This window comes from Cyclopterus lumpus, chromosome 20, assembly GCF_009769545.1.
Source record: "Cyclopterus lumpus isolate fCycLum1 chromosome 20, fCycLum1.pri, whole genome shotgun sequence".
Classification (NCBI taxonomy): Eukaryota; Metazoa; Chordata; class Actinopteri; order Perciformes; family Cyclopteridae; genus Cyclopterus; species Cyclopterus lumpus.
The window spans coordinates 11,831,815-11,844,014 of record NC_046985.1 but is presented as its reverse complement, the minus strand read 5'-3'; the positions used below and the strand labels follow the sequence as shown (position 1 = coordinate 11,844,014).

Below are 12,200 nucleotides of genomic sequence, written 5' to 3'. Positions count from 1 at the left end.
TCAATTGTGAAAATGAGCCAATCAGATCACACAGCGCCAACGCAGCGTCAAACTGCAGGGGGTGAAGCTTCGGTCTGTTTGGAAACATGATTTCAAAGTCCTCCGTTGTAGTAACGGTACATAGCGACCAATGTGTTGGTGAAGCCACGGTAATTAACGTAAAGTAATACAGATAATGTCTTACATGCACTTAAAACGCCCTGCATTGTCTTTTGTTCCCCTTCAGGTTGCTCAGCAGTCGGCTGAAAGCGTAAACTATAAGGCTGTGCACAGGAACGAGCCGTGTTTTGAGTGTTAGCTGGTTGGCTTTTTTTTTTAAAGCCTGCTCGTTTTTGTCGCATACACATTGCGTGCACTTTATTCGAGCCACGCTCAAAAAGTTGCACAACCATGAGCCAAAAGACAACATCAGCGGGGTCAGGAGAAAACGTGCCCTCTCCCTCAAAAGAAGAGCCGAGAGAAGCCGCGCAGCATGCCGGGATGGAGACGGACAACATTAAACAGCTCGTGCACGAGTTCAAAGGACTTTACGAGCAGAGGTTGGCCACTCTGGAGCTGGACACCGGTGCAACCCGAGAGGACCTGCTACAGGTGCGTACATTGAAAAGTGTGCCATCACACGTGGGTGTTTAGGTCAGTTATGGGTTCGAACCCCGCCGGTGCCGTCATAGTCGTGTTGCAGCATAGACTGGTACTGTCACAGTACTTCACAGCCTCCTTTGGTAACCATCCAGGGTATAATAGGTTAAGTACACAACATAAATTATGTTTAACAAAAAAAAACGGAATTATTGAGGAGCCCCTTCAGATCCAAAGTCTCCACAGGAAGGGCAGTTTTCTTCCAACATCCATTGTCATTAGGTTGTCATCCATCCAATAGAAATCAAAGAGCATCCTGTCCACCGTGACCGGTGCATCAGAAGATGACCTCTGTCCTGTCAGACAAATGACAGGAGGAAGTGCAGGGGTGCTTTCATAAAGCCGCAGCACTTGTAACAGGTGGCAAATTGCATTATGTTTCCATCTGAGCGGCAGGGATCAGGAACACAGATCCACGCTCATATTTAAAAAAGAGAGGTTTCTAATCATCAGGATTGTTATGTGACATCATTTAGCTACAGAATGTAGCCTGTGTGAGCTGGGCTGTGCATCAAAGCAAGTGTAACAAGGTTTCAGAGATGGGTTTTGGTCAGCCGGCCCCAGTCACGGGCTTGCTTAACAAGGTTACGTGTTTAGAACTCAGAAGCTCCCGAGTCCTAAAGGTTGATGTGGACAATTAATCATAAAGCTTGTCCATTGAAAACACACAGCCCATTCGTCCATGAACCCATTGTTGTTATGGTTTGTCTCTGACCCCAAGCGCACGACAACAGGAAGGTTTAGTTCTAGCCGAACACACGGCGTAGTTTATTGAGCACAACAAGTCGCTGGGAAAAGAAACACAAAAAACTCAAATTGTCCCCTTAGTCCACGGGTGATCGAACATCAAACCCAACAAAACCAAAAACTCTTCTTCTCCAGGGGAAGGGAGAAAAGGTAATCCACTGGAAGGTCGAACAGAAAATAATCTACACAAAGAAATCCAAGAAAATACTCCACACAAAAAGTCAGCAAAGACACGAGGGAAAGTTCAGTGAAGACACAGGGAGGAAAGTCCACGGACATCATGGCACGAACTCGCAACGTCAGCACAGACAGTCCTGATCTTTATTCCCCCCCCAACCAACTAAACATCAAGTGAAACCAAACAAAACCGTTATATACATTAGTTCAGCAATTAATCAAAACAAAGCCCCACTTAACTAAAAAAACAAGTGGTATCGGTTGGCTGATGTAGAATTGCATTAGGTCAAAAGGTCAATAAACTCTATGAGGAGAAAATTAACTGTTCAGTGTAAACTATCAACAAAACTAAGGTGCATGCTGGAAGGTTACTTGCATTTGTTAGACCTTAGTGCTGCGTTCGACACCATTGACCATGACATCCTATTACAGAGATTGGATCAGTCGATTGGCATTTCAGGTACCGTGTTAAGTTGGTTTAAATCCTATTTATCAGATCAATCTCAATTTGTATTGATGAAGTGATGAAGCCTCAATGACCACCAACGTTAATCACGGAGTTCCACAAGGTTCTGTGCTTGGACCAATTTTATTTAACTTATATATATGCTTCCTTTGGGCAACATTATCAGGAAACACTCCATAAACTTTCATTGCTATGCAGACGATACTCAATTATATCTATCGTTCAAACCAGACGAGAACAACCAGCTCGCTAAAATTCAAGAATGTCTTAAAGACATAAAAACATGGATGACCTGCAACTTCCTGATGTTAAACTCAGACAAAACTGAAGTTATTTTACTGGGCCCTGAACACCTCAGAGATCAATTATCTGGTGATGTGGTTTCTGTAGATGTCATTGCCCTGGCATCCAACACCACTGTAAAGAATCTCGGCGTTATCTTTGACCGAGACTTGTCCTTTAACTCCCACGTTAAGCAAATGTCAAGGATTGCATTTTTTCATCTACGTAACATTTAAAAAATCAGGCACATCTTGTCCCAAAAAGATGCAGAAAAGCTGGTTCACGCGTTTGTTACTTCCAGACTAGATTACTGCAACTCCTTATTATCAGGCTGCTCTAATAAGTCTCTTAAATCCCTCCAGTTGATCCAGAATGCTGCAGCTCGTGCACTCACAACAACTAAGAAAAGAGATCACATTACTCCTATATTAGCTGCTCTGCACTGGCTCCCTGTAAAATCAAGAATCACATTTAAAATTCTTCTCCTCACCTACAAAGCCTTGATTGGTGATGCACCATCATATCTTAAGGAGCTTGTAGTACCATGTTGCCCCACTAGAGAGCTGCGCTCACTAAATGCGGGGCTACTTGTGGTTCCTAGAGTCCTAAAAAGTAGGATGGGAGCCAGAGCCTTCAGTTATCAAGCTCCTCTTTTATGGAACCAGCTTCCACTTTCAGTCCGGGAGGCAGACACAGTCACCTCATTTAAGAATAGACTTAAGATTTTCCTCTTTAATAGTGCTTATAGTTAGGGCTGAATCAGGTTTGCCCTGGTCGAGCCCCTTGATATGCTGCTATAGGCTTATAGGCTGCTGGGGGATGTTTTAGGATACACTGAGCACCTATCTCCTCTTCTCTCTCTCCTTATGGATGAATTTACATCTCTCCATTCCACCTTATTAACTCTGCTTCCTCCCCGGAGTCGTTGTGACTTCACGTCTCATAGGGTCCATTGGACCTGGAGGTGTCTGATGCCTGGTGAGCCGGCCTCCCGCGTTGGCCCTGCTGATCGCCCTACTGATCGCCCCGCCACCCCCTCCTCTCTACCACCTTCTGTTTCATGGATTGGAGGTCCATTCATACATTGTCATATTCATGTAATGTGTTTATGTAACTTTGTAATGCTGTTCATTCTGTACACATGACATCTATTGCATCTGTCCATCCGGGGAGAGGGATCCTCCTCTGTTGCTCTCCTGAAGGTTTCTTCCCTTTTTTTCCTGTGAAGATTTTTGGGGAGTTTTTCCTGATTCGATGTGAGGTCTTGGGACAGGGATGTCGTACGTGTACAGATTGTAAAGCCCTCTGAGGCAAATTTGTAATTTGCGATAGTGGGCTATACAAAATAAACTGAATTGAATTGAATTGAAAATTGAATTTTTAGTTTAGTACAATATCAACCCTTAAATGTTATCTTAGACACTGTCATCTGTCTACACTGTTTTGTAAAGTCACTACCTGAAGCTATACATCAGTGTTGTATTATGCACCAGGGGACGGTATAAACCGCTTGTTGACTCTTTTTGGCTTTAGGGGACAGACGCTTTATGAACACAGATATACGGACACTCCTCTCAGGCAAAATAGTTCTGAAATTCCGTGGCACTCCCTTTTATCAGAGCTACTATCATTGTACGGCTACCTGTGCAATCCCTTTAAGAAACAAGTGTATTAGCAGTGAAAAAGAAGAAGCTGAGATAACCCAAAAGACTGTACAGAAGGAGTGTGAGCATTTGATGTGGTGGAGCATGTTCAGGTGACCTTTTCTTTTCTAAAGCATGCGATGTAAACTTAGAAGTGCTTTCTTCCAGACACAAAGCAGCCACTGTTGGGTAATAACATTGTTCTCAGCCTGCTCTAACCCCTAATAAACTAAACATAACTAGAGCAGGTGAATATTTTCCACAGAAAGGCAACATAGCTGCTGTAAATCTGATGTAAGAGCATCCTCTGCTCCGATATTGTGCACATTTTACACAGCTTCCCTCGATGGCAATGTGTTACTGCTCTCGTTTTGTGGGTCCTACTCCAGATGTTAAAACGGCATGTAGCACCTGGAGCCTGTGGCCTCTCTTTCAATACCACAATTTCTGGCGGTTGTCGTCAGATGTGTGTTTTTGCCACAAAGTAAAATAATTTACAGCCCGCCCTGTGAGACTTATTAATTCCCCACCCCTTGTTTCTCCCAGTTTAATCCGATTTCTAAATTTCAATGAGACCATTTTAAAGACACATGAAGCTAAATAAAACATCACATTTTCAGATTTTGTTATCCTGCTTGTCTAGTGAGCTTTCATGTTTCCCTCGTGATGCCATCATTGGAGGCGTATAGTCCTCGTTTTTCTGTGTGTCAAAGTGAGATCTGACTTCACTTTGACATTTGATGAATCTTGGGGAAATTATGCATCTCACTTCTGTAATATGTCAATTTAAAAAACACAGATTTGCCAAGAGGGTGTACTACATTCATAGATCAGGGAAGATGGCTCACTGTCTTTGTCTCTGTCTCTTAGCCTAAGAGAAGAACATATTTTCTAAGTCTTAGCAACTATCTTCATATTGCAACTAATTTGCAACAGCGATGTATGTTTACTCGACACTTTTGGCCTCAACAGGAAGTATAAAGTAGTTGCAGGGAGGAAACTGGTTTGGATGGATTGGTTTAGTGCTTGACCTGATTTGCCATTGGACATAATCATGAACTCAAATATCACAATTTAGAAGGGAAAACAACATTTTTAACCATGTTTTGTTCATATTTTGTCCATAAAGACATGTTTCCCTTCAAGCATACAGCGCAGTTTATCAATGTACTTCTGAAGGAAAACTGGGGGACTTTGTTTCTGAGAGTAATCCATCATTTTTTATGCACAAATGATTTCATTTGTTTACTGTGCTCTTGTTTAAATGCAGGACATAGAGCTTGTTAATAATTTGACTGGCTTAATAAAATGAAACGATTTGTACTATAGTAGAAAACTGCTTGTTTTTACTGTGAGCTAGTTAAAACAAAGCACATTAACTACTCTTTGATCCCGCTGTTATTCTTGCAGAAGAAAGTGAATTTCCTGCGGTCTTATGTGAATGACCTTGCAGACCAGAACCAGGTGCTGCTGCAGACTATTGAGGATCTGCAGAATGAAGCTGACTACAAAGGTTCCATTTGGGGAATACAGCTCTGCACCTCTGATCGTATTTTGGACGTAAGTTTTTTATGATTTTCTTTTTGTATTTTGGCTTCATGAAGTAGTTGGCCCAACATTGTTTGGAAACAAATGTATGTATGGTATTTAATTCCTTGATGTATATTTATCTTCAGGAGAACAATCATACTTTCAATGCATAAAGAGCATTATAATTCTTTTAAAGACAAGTTACACAGTATACCCACAATGGCAACAAATTAAAGTTTGTCACGACTCCAATTGTGTTTGCTTGAAGATAAAGTAAAAGACAAATCTGGCTCAGCATGATCAGGTAAAACATAATAATGTTACTTCCTTTTCATATGGTTTAACCAGGAGCGTATAGTATTCTGTGGAGAAGCATCGCCCTGCGATAGTCTGGCGACCTGTCCAGGGCGTACCCTGCCTTTGCCCCCCGCAACACTAAATAGGATAAGCGATTTTGGATAATGCATGGATGGATGGATGGAGAAGCATATGTCAATAGGATGAAATGTCTACTCATAAACCCCATCTATATGAAAATATAAAACGGGCATTAACACGGCAGAATTTATACAACATAGCGAAAACGAGAAGGAAAAATAACAGCTCATGGCTGTTTTTTCTATTCTGTAGTATCTATCTCCGAGATCCTTTCTTTGTGCACACTTCTCGAGGCCAAGGCCCCTTCAAATTCACAGGTTATAATCGGTGGGGATCACACTGAATATGGTTCACAGTTAAGTACATGAAAAGCCCTCATTGTTTGTACAGAGCCGGATCAGCATAGAATAACGGCAATATGGAGAAGCAATTGGGACAGTTTTCTGTTTTTATTGGGAGAAGGTATTTGCAGAGACTGGTGATAAAGATGCAGCGACTTCTTCAGGACGAGAAAGGTGTCAAGCAGGGACACGTCCTCTGTTTTTTTACTTTTAGGTTTGCGGCTCCAAACATTCGCAGTCATTGGTAGTGAACTGGAGATGGAAAGCTGTGTTTAAAAATGCCCCACTTATAGTAATAACCTAGTTTTTAGTTTTGTTTCCAAGATTGCATCAAGGTAAGGCATGTCTATAAAGACATCACCACTTGATGAAGGGACTTTGTGGTATTGTTCCATTTCAGTTATGGCCAGGCTTCCATCAATATTCGCTCTTCTGAGTGGATTTTGCACACGGAAAAGTAATTATGGCCTTTTATCCATCAAAGTACTTATCTGCTATTATGGAGAAGGTCAGAGGGATGTGGCTTTGTGTGCTCTCTACACTGGTCACAAAGGTCATTGTAATACAACGCGTTGCAATTATTAAAGCTGTCCGTTTTTAACTTTCATCATTCTATAACATACTTCTCTTATATGGCATTGCTTTAGCAACAATTAAATAATTAACATAATCTGCAGTTTCTCTTAAAATTATTTTCTCAAGTGCCTTCATATATATGTTTTTGTTGCCAAAATACAAATGTTCTGAACGATGAGAATGGCCAAGACCTTTTTCAGTTTTCACATTCAAATTGTAGGCCAATTTCTTCAAAACTGTTTCAAAAGGAATAGGTAAAGAATACATCTGGAAAAGGGATTTAATTAAGTTCTCTTAGTTGCAAAATGTCCTTCAGTTCATTTAGTTTTATAATTTTGTAATTGTTTGTGACAATGGCAGCTTCATTCAACCGCCTATGATACACTGTGTGCGGAAACACAGCCTTACTGTCCACCCATCTCCTGAGCTTTTGAATCTCCATTTTCACCCATCTTCAACGATGCTCTCACTGGCTGTTTATGTTACTTTTTATGTTTTCAGGGTCTAGATTGGGAAACAAATACAAACAAATGGACTGTTTCACTCAACAGTCTATTAGGATAGTCAGGGGACAACAGTGTGTTTCTGCTCTGATGTCCATAATGTGAAATCCAATCAAATGAAGAGCATTTAGAGCTACTTATGGACCGTTCCACCATGTAAACGATGCAATGAGCTCTGTAATAGGAGCTTGGCTAACGTCTGATTGAATCGTAGTGTATGGTCTTGTTGATGCACAATAAGGTTGAACTGTAATGGACACTAAACAGAGTTTGTTTTGTGGTCATAATATCATGAAATCCAAGGCTTGTGTTCTCTTTTCTCGACTGCTGCAATTAGCCAGTTGTCTATTTGTCATCCAGACGGATGTAGCATCGTCATGTTCCCTGCATACAATATAAACCTGAATTAACCAGTACTTTGTGAATAATACTAAATGTCTATTTTGACCTGTGGTTTCAGGGCAATACCATCCGTACGCATAAGTTCAGATCAATATGGAAGTCATTGGAGGAGAATCACTTCTCCACTTTTACGTAACCAATGAGACACTATTTTACTGAATTAATAAACCCCACCAAATTGGTGCTCCACCCAGGTTCACACTTATTTGAGTAATTCTGTGAAAAAAACCCACCAAAGTCATGACACTGAGGTCCATTTCATCCGGTATAGTAGGTCTCATTCATTGACACGGTTTACTGTGGAATAAGGAAGTAGATGTATTGTCCCGGTGCAAGCTGAACTCTAAAACCGCATTGTTTCACTCACAGAATAATTGGTTTCTATTGGATAGCTTTCCAAACTTTGGAGGAAAAAAATATGGAAAATACTGAACTTTCTTTCTGTTGAAATAAAAAGCATTATTATGAGCGTGGAGTTTTGGAAGGTTCTGGAAAACTTCCTCCAATCATCTGGGCTATACTCCCGTTGGACAGTCTTTTTGGCACTTTACGGATAAGTAATCATGTAATGCAATAAAATTGTAATTTTATTGATCTCAGTAGAAATATTTTTTCCCCTTGCTTCATGCCAGGCAGGTCAAAGGTGCAAGGGTAGCTACAGAACAACTTCTGGAGCAACTTTTGTTAGCCAGATGGTGCTCTTAGATTGGTCCGTAGTTATTTGTCAGACTTCTAAATCTATTGGTTATTTTTTGTGTATGCGTGTCTGTGTGTGTGTGTGTGTGTGTGTGTGTGTGTGTGTGTGTGTGTGCGTGCGCGCACGCGCGCGTGTGCGTGTTTGTGTTTGTCTGTTGGGTAGATTTTTTAATTCACAAAGTTTAGCCCCTGGGCTACAAGGCAGTATGGGGGACTGTGAAGGCCTGAGAGGGATCAGCGTAGATCAAAACAGATCAGGAGGGATCATTTAGGATCACTGGCCCATTCTTTGAACCACTCATCCTGTCATCTCACCATTCCCACACAATTCTCAAATCATTACCATACCAGCATATTCAAAAGACCCACGTGTTGGTAAAAACATTTTGGAGGCTGGTGCTCTGTTGTGCTTAAATTAAATAATCCCTTTAATGTAGCTTTCCTTGTTCATAAGAGACAAGGTTAAGAAGACCTAATTCATTGTGTCTTATTTGTATCTGAGAAGAAATAAATGGGTGATAACAAGTGACGACTACAAATTTGCCAACTGAATGCTGGGAAAGTCTCCAGCTGTGACGAGAGTCTCCAATTTTTTTTTGTGTGATTCACAAAGTGACTATTTATGACAGTCCCCATAAACCACAGAACTGGGGCTATTAAAATGCTCAGGAACCAAATGAGAAAATTGGTCTCATGACTTAATCCAATGCTCATGAGAACATACTTTTCCCTGTTATGTGGAGCAACCCTCTATAGCAGCACTCTTAAGACCCATATTCAAGAAACCAGTACATTAAAGAAGTGTAATGTGAGCAATGACGTTGCCTTTCTGGAAGGCACAGAAACTGCCCTCTTTTCAGAATGATCACATCTTCTTTAATTCATAGTTTAAAATCGCACATGCACATGCATTACGATTTAATCTGTTTCCATATCGCAGCAGTACCACAAATACTGCGATTCGGTTCTTCCTGGAGAAAAAAAAAAAAAGGTATACGTGTATTTATTTTCTCCGGGAAGATCCGAATAGCATTATCGATAACTGATTAAGAACAGAATTAGGCTGGCGGGCCTGTATAATATTCATGCCTCGAGCGTAATGCAAAGAAAGAGTTGCTCCAAACCTGGCTGACCCTTCGGAGTCGGGAGCACTCTGCCCAAGTCAATGAGAGACGGTGGAAACTCAATTCAGGTCTGCATTGAAAACAGTCTCTGAACTGTGTGACCTGCATCCCCCCCCCCCCCCCCCCCCCCCCCTTCCCCCTCCCCTCCGCTCTCACACACATATACATTCGCTTGTGTAGCAGCTGCTTGGAGGGAGCGTGAGGAAGGGAGAGCAGGGGAGGTCAGGAGGGTGGCGATGGTTGACTATGCTAATGCTGTTGTTAATGACTTTGCTGTGAGTGATAATTGATCGTCTTCATTACCATATTAACTTATCTGCCCCCACCCTTACCAGACCGCCCACCCCCACCCCCACCCAACCCTCAGTCCCTCTCCATGCAGTAATGGATGCCCCCGCTTGATCCTTCAAATAATGAACTAATTAGCTTAATTAAAATCAATAGAGGTGCCAATACCGGGTTAGACAGCTCAGGGATCCTGTCTCTATCTGCAAGGAAAGGAATTTTCAGAAAGAGGTGGTGAGAGAGGATGGATTTCAGGAGGTAAGGGGAGTAATACATAAACAACAGGAAGAGTGGGAAAAGGTGAGGATGCAAGGGTAAGAACAGACAGACACACGGACAGGGACAGGTGGAAAAACACACGGACAAAGAAGACGTGGGACGATAGGAGTTGCAGGTTTAAAGATGGTCAAATGTACAAACATGAGTGGACAAGAGCAAGGACAAGAAAGCACGAGAGAAATATCCCAGAAAAGGAGGGAGCCACAGAGAGGGGAATCTAAATGAGAGAGAGAGGGCGAAAGAGGTTCCTAATGCTGATTTATGAGTGCTTGACGGTCGTTAGCTGGAATAAATGGCTTGTAGGAGTGGCTGCAGCATTACTCCCTGTACAGGATACTAAGTGCATTGTAAGGTCAGCCATAAGGCCAAACTTGCATGTAGTGCTCTGCCCTTGTAAACCTTTTGTTAATATATCAGCCAGAACTGTAACTAGTCCATCTGATACACCCGGACGACTGGGACCTCCTGTCTGGTAATTATTTTATTTCACTTTGATTTTGAGAACAACACAAATGTTTAGTGGACACAATTTATATCGTTGGACGACACAAAAAGGAAAAGCACATTTTGTGTTTGGTGTGAATGTAATTTGTGATGAAACAATTAGTCAATTCATTGATTAACTGATTGCCAGGAAACTAATCTGACAATGTTATTCACCCATTAATCATTTAATCACATAATCACAACAAATCACAAAAGAAAATGCTAGTTCCAGGTGCAAATGTCAAACCTTTGGTTTTGCTGCTTTTCTCAGTTTTATAATGTCATGTGAATATCAGATATGGAAATGGATCTTGAACACTGTGAAGCAGACAATCAATCAATCGATAATTACAAAAATAAAAATAAAAAAACACATCTTATTCAAACACAACAGAAACAAAATAAAACTCATCAAAACGGTCTTTGTTACTTTCAACAATCACCAACTCTGGTTTAGTCAAAATACACCCTTAATTAACAAAGTTAGATATGAAAAGAAACGGTATTCATGAGCCCCTCATAGCTGTTATTTTACTGATCAATCTAAAACACAGGTAATTCAAACTTGAGAGAAACCAAAATCATCATGTTGAACGTGACGCACCAGAAAAGAAACAAAGGCCTACTTGTCTATGCACAACTTATACATCCATACTGGCAATGGGAAAGGAGTCTATCGCCTATTAGAGTGGGTTTTCTCGTGTTTAATAAAACCTGCATATGCACGCTAAATTAGCTGGGAAGGGGTATACGGTTCATATGACTTGGTGGACTTTGCGACCGCTTGAATCCCTTAACAATCAAGTCTCGCATCTCTGTTGCTCTGCAGACTCCCAGATCAGAATATCATCTTCACATAAAAAATTTTATGAACTTGTGTGTACATATACAGTATATTTATGTAAAGGTTTGAGTGCATTTTGATACCATACAGTGTCTTTTCAGTATGGCACAGACAAAGCCCTGAATGTAAGGCTGCAGATGGGAGTTATTTTTGTTTATCATCATAGTTGCATCACGTTACACTTGCATCAAACTCACTCTGGACAACATTAAAGACCAACATTTTTAGTACACACTCTAAACATGCAGCCCCTGACATACTAGAATGAGACGCTGGCGTGCTCCTTCCAGTCACCATCACCACGAGTCGCATTATCTTATTTATTTTTTTCATTCCTCGCTCTCTGTTGTGATCTGGTGACTCACGCACTCACGTTGCAGCATTTGTTTTTTTCTCCTCTGTTGCTTTCAGTTGACCTAGCTCGAGACAAAAGGAACGGAGGGGAGTGGGAAAATGGAATGATTGCGTAAATGGACGGCTATTTTCAGATAGAAAAGAAACAAGAAAAGCGAAAGTGAGGTGGGCAAGAGGGGGGAGAAATAAAATGAGCAGGGAAGAGGAGGCGTGGGTGAGGGGCAAGTGGATGAGACGGGAGGAGACAAGAGAATGTGACGACGCTGGAAACAGAGGGGGAAAGCAAAGAGGAACAGTCAAAAAAGTGAAGCGCTTCTGCAAAAGACTGCAATAAGTCGGCTATGTTTGTTTGTTTGTGAGTACAGCTGCCATTTCTACTTTTATTATTATATTATGGTCGTACAAGTACGTTGAGCAATGAGCGGGCACAGGATTCCACATTTTGGAA

At 41.4% G+C, this 12,200-nt stretch overlaps 1 protein-coding gene across 1 annotated transcript in view; it reads left to right on the top strand.

Moving 5' to 3' along the window:
• Positions 1-41: 41 nt before the first annotated feature.
• LOC117749918 (early endosome antigen 1-like) overlaps positions 42-12,200 on the top strand; it is a 61,986-nt gene continuing 49,827 nt past the window's right edge. Inside the window, exons 1-3 of the mRNA XM_034560737.1 lie at positions 42-116; positions 227-591; positions 5,365-5,514. Of these exons, the coding sequence (XP_034416628.1) occupies positions 391-591; positions 5,365-5,514 (351 nt within the window). The 5' untranslated portion in view covers positions 42-116; positions 227-390. The remainder of the gene's footprint in view (positions 117-226; positions 592-5,364; positions 5,515-12,200) is intronic.